The following is a 16,211-nucleotide window of genomic DNA, read 5'->3' on the forward strand; positions in this document are numbered from 1 at the left end:
AGTGTGAGACAGTAAAAGACACTCTGAGGTGTCCAGTGTTAGACAATAAAAGACACTCTGAGGTGTCCAGTGTGAGACAATAAAAGACACTATAGTAGGCGGGTCCCAGATGGGAGTGCTCATAACAGCATGGAGCCAGGTGTTGCATGCTCAGCAAATATTCTGTGGGTAAACAAAGGTTAAAAAGAAGTACAGGTCCCCTCCCCTCCCCTCTCCTCCCCTCCCCTCCCCTCCCCTCTCCTCTCCTCCCCTCTCCTCTCCTCCCCTCCCCTCCCCTCTCCTCTCCTCCCCTCCCCTCCCCTCAAAAATCTAATGATTTATAACATTGCTCATTTTCAATGTTTAAAAAGTTCTGTCTGTGTTACAAAGTGATTCGCTGTATCCCTCCAGTTTGTTTCACTACAGAGGATAATGTGGGGAGAGACGAGAGAGAGAGTAATTTCCGGCAACTTGACTAGCCTAGGACTAAGAGAGCTGTTAGCCCCAGGCTAAGAAAGGTTTCACACTTGCACAATTCTAAATACTCGCGTAAAGTACAGATAACTCTCAAAAATACTTAGTTACTGTAACAAAGTATTATGTCCCCCAAGGGCCTTCTCTCTCACGCACATGTAACCCCTCCTCCTCCCAGGTGGAGCTGGATCAGGAGAAGGGCCTGGAGATGAGGAAGTGGGTTCTGTCAGGAATCCTGGCCAGTGAGGAGACCTACCTCAGCCACCTGGAGGCCCTTTTAATAGTGAGTATCACTCACTCACTCTCTCACACACACACACACACACACACACACACACACACACACACAATAGCTAAGTTGGTCGCACAACAGTTCTTTGTAGATGCAGGTGTACAGCCAAACTTTTCACTTTTTTCCCCTTCTGTTGTTTAGAACTTGTTAATGATTGTACTTGTGGCGTTATCAATGGCATCAGTTAAAGGAACACTCTGTCCATTTTCAACCAGCTTTGTATCATTAGAACATCAGTAGTATATCAGAAAACTGTAAACGGTTTTGAAGTCTGTCATTTAATTTGACAGTTATTGAGCGTTAAAGTGTGGACCAGTGACAGCACTGGTCCACACTAACTCAAATTAATAACTCTATTAACTCAAATCAACTCTCAATAACTGTCAAACTAGATGAATGATGAATAGTTTGACAGTTATTGAGAGTTGATTTGAGATAATGAGTTATTAATTTGAGTTAGTGTGGACCAGTGATGTCACTGGTCCACACTTTAACGCTCAATAACTGTCAAATTAAATGACAGACTTCAAAACCGTTTACAGTTTTCTGATATACTACTGATGTTCTAATGATACAAAGCTGGTTGAAAATGGACAGAGTGTTCCTTTAATAGAAAAATGCTAAAAAAGAAAGAAAGTTGAAAGTGCACAGAAAACAAGTGGTATTGTGACTGACTGTCACCCCGCTTGTAGAAGAGGAAAACAGTGATGTCAAGATTAAACATAAGATCAAAATGACTTGAGATGGATATTTGTCACACTCCATGTTGAATAAGTGTTTTTATTGCCCAGCCCATGAAGCCTCTGAGGGCAGCTGCCACCACCTCCCAGCCCATGCTGAGCCTCCAGCAGATAGAGACCATCTTCTTCAAGGTGCCAGAGCTTCATGAGATCCACAAGGACTTCTACGACGCCCTGCTACCCAGAGTCCAGGCGTGGAGCCAGCAGCAGTGTGTGGGCCATCTCTTCCACAAACTGGTGAGCTTGTGGATGTTTCCCACTTGTGAAAGTTTGATATTAGAGCTCACCACCGTCTCATCAAAGAGCGCCCCGTCTCCCCCCAGCGGAGATGCCATAGATAGCTTGATTTGCCCAAATTAAATTCTGAGGTCAAGTATGGTCAACTGACACACTGGTCCCACTGCAAACGGGCCACCAACGTGCAAAACATCGGTGGGTAGTGTTGACGCTCGAAATGGCCTGATGGTTTTGGACCAAATGTAGCGTCAGGTTGAGCGAGCACAGCTCTAAGTCTAAACACTGTGGTGTGTGCGCAATGAAAAGAACAAACAGAAAAGCAGCTCTCACAAGTCAAACTATTGTTCGTGTTTCACCTTGAAGCCGTGGCTCCAGGGTGAAACACGTACGTCTGTTTGCCCTGGATAAATAAGATGTGTTTGACTCGTGACTGCTGCTTTTCTGTTTGTTCTTCCGATCAAATGTTCCATATTAATCAAGTGACTTTAAAAAATGATTTTTTCCCTTAAGGTGATTTCACTTCAACTTTGCAAAAATACAAAACCTAGACCTAACCAAACATCAAATACAGTGGACCCTTAACCTAGACCTCACCAAACATCAAATACAGTGGACCCTTAAAGGATGGGTTTTCCGTGGGGAATATGAATATATATTAAATCTCACGCCCCTAAGGTTTTCGAATCCGTTGAAATTTTTGAAATTGGATATTCACTGCCAGAGATATCAAGCATCTCTCACATATTTTTTGGGCCAGCCGACGCGTTTCGCGTCATCTGGCCTAAGTCCGCCTTGCGGAACTCGTGCACCTATGAACTACAACTGTTGTTGGCCATGGTCCCGCCTCTAGAGGTCCTCCACGCCCCTTCAGAGGCCTTGACCAAAACAAAAACGCAGCCATCTTTCCAACCGCCTAGCCTGCTGTAGCTAATATTAGCTTCCCATAGTTCCTTGCAAAGAGACCATTATCTCGGGAACGGAAGCACTAATCGACACGGGACTGGCGGCATTGGAAAGCTCGTCAAATTTTACATCTAGTAGTAGGTGGGTTGAAGTAACGAAATCAACGCTGAGCAATGTACCCGTTTTTACACATTTTTACAGAAAATAGTTACAACATCAGATGCGCGTAACTCCTACGAAAATGCCTTAAAATGCATGAAAAAATTTTTATGAAGACATCTCCCGAAATATATACTACCGTTTACATTTGGTGCAATTTGGAGGCAATTTTATTTTCGATTTATTTCTTGTTCTTTGTATATTTCATTGTCGAAGCCTTCTTCTTCTTCTTCTTTGAGTTTTATGGCGGTTGGCAAACATATATGTGCATTACCGCCACCTACTGGAGTTTGATATCAGCCAAATGCCTGAGGGGTGGGCATAAAAACGAAGGCCACGCGAGCCCAGTGCATTGTGGGAAATGTAGTATTTCGAGTCCCCGCACCCGCACCTCCCCCCCCACCACCCCCCCCCACACACAGAGTGGATTTCGGTTGATATCTCTGTGAGTAAACCTCCAATTTCAAAAATTTCAACGGATTCGAAAACCTTAGGGGCGTGAGATTTAATATATATTCATATTCCCCACGGAAAACCCATCCTTTAACCTAGACCTCACCTAACATCAAATACAGTGGACCCTTAACCTAGACCTCACCAAACATCAAATACAGTGAAACATTACAACATTAACCTAGACCTCACCAAACATCAAATACAGTGGACCCTTAACCTAGACCTCACCAAACATCAAATACAGTGGACCCTTAACCTAGACCTCACCAAACATCAAATACAGTGGACCCTTAACCTAGACCTCACCTAACATCAAATACAGTGAAACATTACAACATTAACCTAGACCTCACCAAACATCAAAGACAGTGGACCCTTAACCTAGACCTCACCAAACATCAAATACAGTGGACCCTTAACTAGGGCTGGCACGGATCAGAAAACCCACGGATCGGATCGCGTGACGGATTTTGAGCCACGGATCACGGATTTTTCGGATCAGCAAAAAAATATATATATCAGATTTTTTCTCTCAAAATTAGATTTTCGATTAGATTTTTTTAATACTTTTATAATTCTCTAAACATTTGTTGCCCTGCACAGCTCAAAAAATATTTTTTTCTGATAAGTGACACAATGTATGCTTTTACTCTGAAGGCAGAACGACCCAACTTCCTGTTTTAGGTGGCACTGCTATGCCTAACTTCGTGGCTGTTGCTTGCATCAGTCACATGACACGGGTACAGACCTACAGACCAGACCGCAGGTCAGTCTGGAAATATAACGTTGATGCTACGTTAAGCTACTCAGTGGCCCCACGTGTTGTTTTGTTGTTATGTGTCCTAAGGCAACATTTCACCGTCCGGTGATAATGTGTTTGTGAAACATGTGTGCGTGTGTGTGTGTGTGTGTGTGTGTGTGTGTGTTGTGGCTCTCGTTAATATCTTGTGCAGCCCGCAACACGCTGATCGCATTCCTGTGCTTTTTCAGAGGTGTTGAAATAAGTTTGTGTGACGCTGTCTTTACTTTAGTAGCCACTAGCCACAGCCTTCAGACATACTTTACAGCAGCGACAAGGGATGAGGAAGCTCACTTGTGCTTGCCATGATTATGCCTGTCTGTGTCTGGCTGCGCTGGGCGTTCGCATAGACTAACGTTAAACGTTAAATGAAACGAAAGGGGGGGGGGGGGGGGTTCCGCGGACCATTGACGTTCCGAACCGCGTTCCGAACCGTGGGGGCTGATCCGTACGGGTCACGGATTATCCGTGATCCGTGCCAGCCCTACCCTTAACCTAGACCTCACCTAACATCAAATACAGTGAAACATTACAACATTAACCTAGACCTCACCAAACATCAAATACAGTGGACCCTTAACCTAGACCTCACCAAACATCAAATACAGTGGACCCTTAACCTAGACCTCACCAAACATCAAATACAGTGGACCCTTAACCTAGACCTCACCAAACATCAAATACAGTGGAACATTAACCTAGACCTCACCAAACATCAAATACAGTGGACCCTTAACCTAGACCTCACCTAACATCAAATACAGTGAAACATTACAACATTAACCTAGACCTCACCAAACATCAAATACAGTGGACCCTTAACCTAGACCTCACCAAACATCAAATACAGTGGACCCTTAACCTAGACCTAACCAAACATCAAATACAGTGGACCCTTAACCTAGACCTCACCAAACATCAAATACAGTGGACCCTTAACCTAGACCTCACCTAACATCAAATACAGTGAAACATTACAACATTAACCTAGACCTCACCAAACATCAAATACAGTGGACCCTTAACCTAGACCTCACCAAACATCAAATACAGTGGACCCTTAACCTAGACCTCACCAAACATCAAATACAGTGGACCCTTAACCTAGACCTCACCAAACATCAAATACAGTGGACCCTTAACCTAGACCTCACCAAACATCAAATACAGTGGACCCTTAACCTAGACCTCACCAAACATCAAAGACAGTGGACCCTTAACCTAGACCTCACCAAACATCAAAGACAGTGGACCCTTAACCTAGACCTCACCAAACATCAAAATACAGTGGACCCTTAACCTAGACCTCACCAAACATCAAAATACAGTGGACCCTTAACCTAGACCTCACCAGACATCAAATACAGTGGACCCTTAACCTAGACCTCACCAAACATCAAATACAGTGGACCCTTAACCTAGACCTCACCAGACATCAAATACAGTGGACCCTTAACCTAGACCTCACCAAACATCAAATACAGTGGACCCTTAACCTAGACCTCACCTAACATCAAATACAGTGAAACATTACAACATTAACCTAGACCTCACCAAACATCAAAGACAGTGGACCCTTAACCTAGACCTCACCAAACATCAAATACAGTGGACCCTTAACTAGGGCTGGCACGGATCAGAAAACCCACGGATCGGATCGCGTGACGGATTTTGAGCCACGGATCACGGATTTTTCGGATCAGCAAAAAAATATATATATCAGATTTTTTCTCTCAAAATTAGATTTTCGATTAGATTTTTTTAATACTTTTATAATTCTCTAAACATTTGTTGCCCTGCACAGCTCAAAAAATATTTTTTTCTGATAAGTGACACAATGTATGCTTTTACTCTGAAGGCAGAACGACCCAACTTCCTGTTTTAGGTGGCACTGCTATGCCTAACTTCGTGGCTGTTGCTTGCATCAGTCACATGACACGGGTACAGACCTACAGACCAGACCGCAGGTCAGTCTGGAAATATAACGTTGATGCTACGTTAAGCTACTCAGTGGCCCCACGTGTTGTTTTGTTGTTATGTGTCCTAAGGCAACATTTCACCGTCCGGTGATAATGTGTTTGTGAAACATGTGTGCGTGTGTGTGTGTGTGTGTGTGTGTGTGTGTGTTGTGGCTCTCGTTAATATCTTGTGCAGCCCGCAACACGCTGATCGCATTCCTGTGCTTTTTCAGAGGTGTTGAAATAAGTTTGTGTGACGCTGTCTTTACTTTAGTAGCCACTAGCCACAGCCTTCAGACATACTTTACAGCAGCGACAAGGGATGAGGAAGCTCACTTGTGCTTGCCATGATTATGCCTGTCTGTGTCTGGCTGCGCTGGGCGTTCGCATAGACTAACGTTAAACGTTAAATGAAACGAAAGGGGGGGGGGGGGGGGGGTTCCGCGGACCATTGACGTTCCGAACCGCGTTCCGAACCGTGGGGGCTGATCCGTACGGGTCACGGATTATCCGTGATCCGTGCCAGCCCTACCCTTAACCTAGACCTCACCTAACATCAAATACAGTGAAACATTACAACATTAACCTAGACCTCACCAAACATCAAATACAGTGGACCCTTAACCTAGACCTCACCAAACATCAAATACAGTGGACCCTTAACCTAGACCTCACCAAACATCAAATACAGTGGACCCTTAACCTAGACCTCACCAAACATCAAATACAGTGGAACATTAACCTAGACCTCACCAAACATCAAATACAGTGGACCCTTAACCTAGACCTCACCTAACATCAAATACAGTGAAACATTACAACATTAACCTAGACCTCACCAAACATCAAATACAGTGGACCCTTAACCTAGACCTCACCAAACATCAAATACAGTGGACCCTTAACCTAGACCTAACCAAACATCAAATACAGTGGACCCTTAACCTAGACCTCACCAAACATCAAATACAGTGGACCCTTAACCTAGACCTCACCTAACATCAAATACAGTGAAACATTACAACATTAACCTAGACCTCACCAAACATCAAATACAGTGGACCCTTAACCTAGACCTCACCAAACATCAAATACAGTGGACCCTTAACCTAGACCTCACCAAACATCAAATACAGTGGACCCTTAACCTAGACCTCACCAAACATCAAATACAGTGGACCCTTAACCTAGACCTCACCAAACATCAAATACAGTGGACCCTTAACCTAGACCTCACCAAACATCAAAGACAGTGGACCCTTAACCTAGACCTCACCAAACATCAAAGACAGTGGACCCTTAACCTAGACCTCACCAAACATCAAAATACAGTGGACCCTTAACCTAGACCTCACCAAACATCAAAATACAGTGGACCCTTAACCTAGACCTCACCAGACATCAAATACAGTGGACCCTTAACCTAGACCTCACCAAACATCAAATACAGTGGACCCTTAACCTAGACCTCACCAGACATCAAATACAGTGGACCGTTGGTGAAGTAAACAACATCAAAGTCAAATCATCCACTTTCAAAGCTAATGATAGCTCTCTCCCTTTGTTCAGCGGCTGAACCTTTTTTGCATCAAATAAGATGCTGCTTTTTGTTCAAAGAAGACAGGATTAGTCGAGTCAGTCACTTTGAGAAATGGACTTAATTATAGCACAGCTTCAATATCGTTGCCTTGATCATTAATGCTGGTTAGAAAGGGGAGATTTCCCGGCTAAAAGAGTGTGTGTGTGTGTGTGTGTGTGCGTGCGTGCGTGTGTGTGTGTGTGCGCCTGTTGCTAATGTTCAGTGGATGTGTGAGCAGACAGCCTGGAGTCATGTCCTGCTCAGATAAAAGCCTTGCTTTACCACATGACAGGCAGGGAAGCCAACAAAACGCTCTATAGGAGGCTGCTGACTGTAAAAGCTACCTCACTGTTTCACTCTTGTGAGGGAAAAGATGAAACGCACGCATGCACACACACACGCACGCACACGCATACACGCACGCACGCACACGCGCACACACACATACACACACACACACACATGCACGCATGCACACGCACACACACACACACGCACGCACGCACACACACGCACGCACGCACACACACACACACACACACACACACACAGATATATAAAGGCATGTGAGCATACATTTGCCTCACACACAAACAAACACATAAACATTGTGTTGTATAAACCTGAATGGGGGTCCATTCATTGTGTAATCCTTTTTTTAATCAAGTTTTTTCAGTCTATTGGGGGGAAGGGAGATGTCGCGACTCTTCTATATAAACGGCTCTGGCTAATTCTCCCTGCTGTCCTGGTCGTTGCTCCACCCCCTCTGTCGATCTTCGGGAGAGCTGTAGACTCTGGGGAGAGTTGTAGTCTCTGGGGAGAGCTGTAGACTCTGGGGAGAGTTGTAGACTCTGGAGAGAGCTGTAGACTCTGGGGAGAGTTGTAGACTCTGGGGAGAGCTGTAGACTCTGGGGAGAGCTGTAGACTCTGGGGAGAGTTGTAGACTCTGGGGAGAGCTGTAGACTCTGGGGAGAGCTGTAGACTCTGGAGAGAGCTGTAGACTCTGGGGAGAGTTGTAGACTCTGGAGAGAGCTGTAGACTCTGGGGAGAGTTGTAGACTCTGGGGAGAGTTGTAGACTCTGGGGAGAGCTGTAGACTCTGGGGAGAGTTGTAGACTCTGGGGAGAGTTGTAGACTCTGGGGAGAGCTGTAGACTCTGGGGAGAGCTGTAGACTCTGGGGAGAGTTGTAGACTCTGGGGAGAGGAGAGCTGTAGACTCTGGGGAGAGTTGTAGACTCTGGGGAGAGTTGTAGACTCTGGGGAGAGGAGAGCTGTAGACTCTGGGGAGAGTTGTAGACTCTGGGGAGAGCTGTAGACTCTGGGGAGAGTTGTAGACTCTGGGGAGAGGAGAGCTGTAGACTCTGGGGAGAGTTGTAGACTCTGGGGAGAGGAGAGCTGTAGACTCTGGGGAGAGCTGTAGACTCTGGGGAGAGTTGTAGACTCTGGGGAGAGGAGAGCTGTAGACTCTGGGGAGAGTTGTAGACTCTGGGGAGAGGAGAGCTGTAGACTCTGGGGAGAGCTGTAGACTCTGGGGAGAGTTGTAGACTCTAGTTGTAGACTCTGGGGAGAGCTGTAGACTCTAGTTGTAGACTCTGGGGAGAGTTGTAGACTCTAGTTGTAGACTCTGGGGAGAGTTGTAGACTCTGGGGAGAGTTGTAGACTCTGGGGAGAGCTGTAGACTCTGGGGAGAGCTGTAGACTCTGGGGAGAGTTGTAGACTCTGGGGAGAGGAGAGCTGTAGACTCTGGGGAGAGTTGTAGACTCTGGGGAGAGGAGAGCTGTAGACTCTGGGGAGAGCTGTAGACTCTGGGGAGAGTTGTAGACTCTAGTTGTAGACTCTGGGGAGAGCTGTAGACTCTGGGGAGAGCTGTAGACTCTAGTTGTAGACTCTGGGGAGAGTTGTAGACTCTAGTTGTAGACTCTGGGGAGAGGAGAGCTGTAGACTCTGGGGAGAGTTGTAGACTCTGGGGAGAGTTGTAGACCCACTTCTTCTCACCTGACAGCGAGGAGTTTCACCGGCAGGATGTAGCGCACGGGAGGGGGGGGGGGGATCACGCTATTCCCCCTGTTCCCCTCCTCCCCAAACAGACGCCCTGACCGACCAGATAGAGGAGGCGCTAGTGCAGCAACCAGGACACATACCCTTAATCCGGCTTCCCCACCCGCAGACACGGCCAATTGTGCCTGTATGGACGTCCGACCACGCCGGAGGTAACCCGGGAGTTCAAACCTGCGACCCTCATGTTGCTAGGCAGGGAATCTACTGCATGGGAATCTACTCCATGGGCACCCCTTGGTGTAACCCTATTACTGTATGTTACCTCATGCCAAATCATGCTTGAGCTGAGCACACAGTGGCATCAGCACGTACCCAGCCAGAGGACATGACAGGAGGGGACATGCACTGAATCTATTCTCATCTGCCCTCCTGCCTGTAGGCCAGCCAGCTGGGAGTGTACCGCGCCTTTGTGGATAACTACAAGGCTGCCGTGGAGACGGCGGACAAGAGCTGCCATGCCAACATCCACTTTGCAGAGATATGCGAGGTATGTCATCACGACACACACACACACACACACACACACACACACACACACACACACACACACACGCACACACACACACACACACACACACACACACACACACACACACACACACACACAGCAGAGATATCTGAGGTAGGTCATAGGGCTGCTCAATTAATCGGATTTTAATCTCAATTACAATTTTGGATTCCCACAATTATGAAAACAAGATCATCGAGATAAAATAATTATTATTTTTAATATATTATTTATTTTAGTTAGCCTATCTAAAAACAATAATACTTTGATTTTATTTCTTTGTCTTTTTCCTTAAATTATAATTAAAGTTCAAAGACGTCCGGTATCGCCCCCCCCCCCCCCCCCCCCCCCCCCCCCCCTTCCCAAGTTAAATAAATGTATGATGTTGCCAAAGTCAATGAGTAGTCAAAGTCAATGAGGTAAATAATCGTGATCTCATTATCGGTCAATATAATCGTGATTATGATTATTATGGCCACACACACACACACACACACACACACACACACACACACACACACACACACAGCAGGACGTGAGACGGTGTTTGATGTTGTGCAGCTGCTGCGGGCGAGCGATGACGGGGCAGTTTCAGCTCTCCTCACACTGCACGTCTTTCGCTGAGTCGCTCTTTACGCCCCCGTTTGATTGTTTTAATGGCTCTGCTTGGTAATTGCTCTGAGATTAACGAGATTATTTCTCTTTTCTTTCCAATCCGCCTTTCATGATCTTCCTGCTACGCCCCGCTAGAATCTCAAGGTCAAAAGCAGCAAGGACTCCAAAGACCCGTCTGCGAAATATTCACTGGAAAGTAAGTGCTGTGTGAAATGAATGCTATTTCCTCCACATCGATATTGCTATAAGTAGCTGCTGTGCTGCGACTAGGCCTGCTGAACTATAGACTCAGTCCTCAGTCTCTCTATCCACTTAGCTCAACTAGAGACTGAGAACTTTCTCCCAGCTTTCCTTGTTAAAACTCGGTGGAAAGAATTTGAGAGTTTAAAAAATGCATCGCTGAACCAAGCCTAAGTCTTTAGGCCCTACTTATTAGCGGAGAGCATCGAGAACATCATCTCTGGTAAGGAATTTGACTAGGGACAAGAGTTGAAAATTAGCAATAGCTATGAAGTCTCTGTGCAGCACATCAGTTTCATGCTTTGTATTGGAACTATGTTAAAATTTGCATCATCCCTATACAAAAACAGAAAAGAAAAAAGAAATACCATATGTGTTTTAGCGGTCGTTCTAATTTTTGACAAGAAGTTCCCAGATGATTGGTAGGCGGAGATCTCCAGTCGTCTGGGAGCGGAGACTAGTTGAACTGAAATCCTGCCACTCTTCCTCCTCCACAGCTCTTCTGTACAAACCCGTGGACAGAGTGACGCGCAGCACGCTCGTTCTGCACGTAAGTGAAGCCTGGCCTCATCTCATCATGATGATGAAAGAGACGTTCTTGTCGGGGCCTGGGATTGATTTGGTCATTGTCTCTACAGGACCTGTTGAAGCACACCCCCTCCAGCCACCCAGACCACCCGCTGTTGCAGGACGCCCTGCGTATCTCCCAGAACTTCTTGTCCAGTATCAACGAAGAGATCACGCCGCGCAGACAGTCCATGACCGTTAAGAAGGGAGAGGTCAGTACGGCACGCTGTGGCTCCGCATCTCCTCAGATTTGGAATCTCTCAGAATGGCCTCATAATAATAATTAATAATTAATTGATTGGATTTATATAGCGCCTTTCTAGACACTCAAAGCACTTCACATATCAGGGGAGGGAACTCAACTCATCCACCACCGATGTGTAGCACCCACCTGGGTGATGCACGGCAGCCAGTTTGCGCCAGAACGCTCACCACACATCAGCATCACGGTGGAGAGTTGAGGACTGAATGTGCCAATTAAGTAACTAAGGATGATTAGGTGGCCATGATGGAAGTTAAGGCCTGTGTGGGAATTTAGCCAGGACACCGGGGTTACACCTCCCAGGGCACAGGGTTACACCTCCCAGGGCACCGGGGTTACACCCCCCAGGGCACCGGGGTTACACCCCCCAGGGTACCGGGGTTACACCCCCCAGGGCACCGGGGTTACACCCCCCAGGGTACCGGGGTTACACCCTCCAGGGCACCGGGGTTACACCCCCCAGGGCACCGGGGTTACACCCTCCAGGACACCGGGGGTTACACCCCCCAGGGCACAGGGTTACACCTCCCAGGGCACCGGGGTTACACCCCCCAGGGCACCGGGGTTACACCCTCCAGGGCACCGGGGTTACACCCTCCAGGGCACCGGGGTTACACCCCCCAGGGCACCGGGGGTTACACCCTCCAGGGCACCGGGGTTACACCCCCCAGGGCACCGGGGTTACACCCTCCAGGGCACCGGGGTTACACCCTCCAGGGCACCGGGGTTACACCCCCCAGAGCACCGGGGTTACGCCCCCCAGGGCACCATGGTTACACCCTCCAGGGCACCGGGGTTACACCCCCCAGGGCACCGGGGTTACACCCTCCAGGGCACCGGGGTTACACCCCCCGGGGCACCGGGGTTATGCCCCCCAGGGCACCATGGTTACACCCTCCAGGGCACCGGGGTTACACCCCCCAGGGCACCGGGGTTACACCTCCCAGGGCACTGGGGTTACACCCCCCAGGGCACCGGGGTTACACCCCCCAGGGCACTGGGGTTACACCCCCCAGGGCACCGGGGTTACACCCTCCAGGGCACCGGGGTTACGCCCCCCAGGGCACCGGGGTTACACCCCCCAGGGCACCGGGGTTACGTCCCCCAGGGCACCGGGGCCCTGGGTTACACCCTCCAGGTCACCGGGTTACACCCTCCAGGGCACCAGGGTTACACCCTCCAGGGCACTGGGGTTACACCCCCCAGGGCACCGGGGTTACACCCCTACTCTTGTGAAGGGTGCCGGTGGGATCTTTAATGACCACAGAGAGTCAGGACCTCGGTTTAACGTGTCATCCGAAGGACGATGACCTGACCATGACCTGAAGACGATAGATTCACTTCTTCAAAATAAGTTAGGATGTTCTTATGGTTTGGAATGAACACTCTCCAAGTTACAAATGCAGGTCACATTTGTGGCAGATAAATCAATAAGGATCCCTTGCCACACTGGCCTGGGACATTTTTGAGACTGTAATATCTGAATGCCTTGATTACATGCAGTCTTTGGTCTTTGCCTGTTTTCAAACTACACTTCAAAAAGTGTTTGTGTCATTTTGATTCTGTTGGTGAATTACAAACATGAGCCACTATACAAGTGAGTGAGCAAGTTTGAGATGAGCACACAGTCACAGTACCTGATTCTGTACATGAAATATCATAGGAAGTGGGTAGGGCAACTTTATCTCTAGGAAAAATGCACATTCATTATTTAGGCTGGTAAAAAATTATTACCAGCAGGTAATCGGCAGATAATATTTTTGTTTGTTCACCAGCCCATACTAGGTGAGACAAAAAGTTAATTTTGGATTCTGGGTGTGATTTTAATTTTCCAAAAAGTTGACAGTGTTTCGTTTCAGACTGAATGTAGCTTGTTGTTATTCTGGACACAGCAGAGGAGAAGGGCACTTTAGGAGGAAGTACAGCTTGTTCCCTCTGTGGAGCACTTGTTCCCCTTGCCAAGGACAAATCCAGCGGTTTGACAGGCAGTCGCATTGCCACGGACACTGTGCGTGCCACTGCCGCATTCACCCCCCAGCCCCGCTCCTATGGCCTTTTATACTGCCGGCCATCTTTTGTGCTCCGTTAGCTCTCTGGCACAACATGCTTTTATTTCACAGGCTGAGTTTTGGAGAGCTGAGTTTTTCCTCCTAAATAAGAAGTCCACCAGTAGGTTGCACTTTAAGACTGTATATAAATATACAATATTTTGTAATGGAACAAGTGGAACAAGTGAACTGTGTTATGTCATTCTCTCTTGGCGCTGGGGGTTGGGGGTTAATTGTGGCGTAGTGACAGTAAAAGCTGTGAGCGCAGGGCGTCTGCAGGCCCTAATAAAAGCTGCTGTGTGAGTCAGTGCTGTGGCTGAGTCATCTGGGCCTGTCTGGCCTCTGCTCGTGGAGGAAACGCAGCGTTAGAGGAAGCCTGTGACAGAGCGCTGCCAACCAACAAGCCAAGGGTCAAACCAGGAAAGCCGGTCGCCTCTCTCCCCGCTCACACCCATCCTTCCCTCAGCTCCGCTTCCCCGAAATGACCTGCGAGCAGCCTTCTCCACTACCCGTCTGTCCAGCCTCCTGCAACCTTCTCTACTACCCGTCTGTCCAGCCTCCTGCAACCTTCTCCACTACCCGTCTGTCCAGCCTCCTGCAGCCTTCTCCACTACCCGTCTGTCCAGCCTCCTGCAGCCTTCTCCACTACCTCTCTGTCCAGCCTCCTGCAGCCTTCTCCACTACCCGTCTGTCCAGCCTCCTGCAGCCTTCTCCACTACCCGTCTGTCCAGCCTCCTGCAGCCTTCTCCACTACCCGTCTGTCCTGCCTCCTGCAGCCTTCTCCACTACCCGTCTGTCCAGCCTCCTGCAGCCTTCTCCACTACCCGTCTGTCCAGCCTCCTGCAGCCTTCTCCACTACCCGTCTGTCCAGCCTCCTGCAGCCTTCTGCACTACCCGTCTGTCCAGCCTCCTGCAGCCTTCTGCACTACCCGTCTGTCCAACCTCCTGCAGCCTTCTCCACTACCCGTCTGTCCAGCCTCCTGCAGCCTTCTCCACTACCCGTCTGTCCAGCCTCCTGCAGCCTTCTCCACTACCCGTCTGTCCAGCCTCCTGCAGCCTTCTCCACTACCCGTCTGTCCAGCCTCCTGCAACCTTCTCCACTACCCGTCTGTCCAGCCTCCTGCAGCCTTCTCCACTACCCGTCTGTCCAGCCTCCTGCAGCCTTCTCCACTACCCGTCTGTCCAGCCTCCTGCAGCCTTCTCCACTACCCGTCTGTCCAGCCTCCTGCAGCCTTCTCCACTACCCGTCTGTCCAGCCTCCTGCAGCCTTCTCCACTACCCGTCTGTCCAGCCTCCTGCAGCCTTCTCCACTACCCGTCTGTCCAGCCTCCTGCAACCTTCTCCACTACCCGTCTGTCCAGCCTCCTGCAACCTTCTGCACTACCCGTCTGTCCAGCCTCCTGCAGCCTTCTGCACTACCCGTCTGTCCAGCCTCCTGCAGCCTTCTGCACTACCCGTCTGTCCAGCCTCCTGCAACCTTCTCCACTACCCGTCTGTCCAGCCTCCTGCAACCTTCTCCACTACCCGTCTGTCCAGCCTCCTGCAGCCTTCTCCACTACCCGTCTGTCCAGCCTCCTGCAGCCTTCTCCACTACCCGTCTGTCCAGCCTCCTGCAACCTTCTCCACTACCCGTCTGTCCAGCCTCCTGCAGCCTTCTCTACTACCCGTCTGTCCAGCCTCCTGCAACCTTATCTACTACCCGTCTGTCCAGCCTCCTGCGCTGCCTGCCTGGGCGTGTGCCAACTTGACTCCGCGCTTCCTCACCTTTCCTGAGCCACCACACGTCCCGCAGCTCTGATTCAGAAGACCTGATTTGGGAACTTCCCCTGTTTTCTCTGGAAACTCATCCTGCCGTCAGACCAGTGGTGTAGCCTATGTCAGTGGTTCTCAATTTTTCTCACATGAAGGACCCCTAAACTGACAAAAATTAGACCACGGACCCCCATTTGATAGGATTTTGTTCCACGGTCCCCCATATGATAATAAGATTGATGCTGTTAGATGTTTTATTACAGAAAGTGTATACAATCCATGACCAAAATAGTCATTGTGTTACTTATGAATGGAATTATAGCGAGAATACATTACCCCCCTTTTGGCTGGGGACCCCCTGGAACCCCCTCAAGGACCCCTGGGGGTCCCCGGACCCCCATTTGAGAACCGCTGGCCTATGTAATACGCAGGTATTACGCAGTATACCCACTAGGAAAGCTCCAGGATCTAAGTATACCCACTTAACAATGTGCAAGGATACCTAACAATATAGTTTTGTGACAGAACTTTCACTTCAGAGAGTTTGTTAAGCAAATACCAGGGAGATAACTGCAGGGGAAGATGA

The 16,211-nt window shown here is 48.7% G+C and overlaps 1 protein-coding gene across 1 annotated transcript in view; it reads left to right on the plus strand.

Annotated features, from left to right (window-relative positions):
- The window catches only part of LOC310783205 (breakpoint cluster region protein), a 64,257-nt gene that overhangs the window by 1,763 nt on the left and 46,283 nt on the right, over positions 1-16,211 (plus strand). Inside the window, exons 2-7 of the mRNA XM_083644006.1 lie at positions 632-736; positions 1,537-1,722; positions 10,013-10,120; positions 10,892-10,952; positions 11,494-11,546; positions 11,635-11,775. Coding sequence (XP_083500132.1) covers positions 662-736; positions 1,537-1,722; positions 10,013-10,120; positions 10,892-10,952; positions 11,494-11,546; positions 11,635-11,775 — 624 coding nt within the window. The 5' untranslated portion in view covers positions 632-661. The remainder of the gene's footprint in view (positions 1-631; positions 737-1,536; positions 1,723-10,012; positions 10,121-10,891; positions 10,953-11,493; positions 11,547-11,634; positions 11,776-16,211) is intronic.

Source organism: Poromitra crassiceps (assembly GCF_964638095.1).
Source record: "Poromitra crassiceps genome assembly, chromosome: 10".
In the NCBI taxonomy this organism is placed as follows: domain Eukaryota; kingdom Metazoa; phylum Chordata; class Actinopteri; order Beryciformes; family Melamphaidae; genus Poromitra; species Poromitra crassiceps.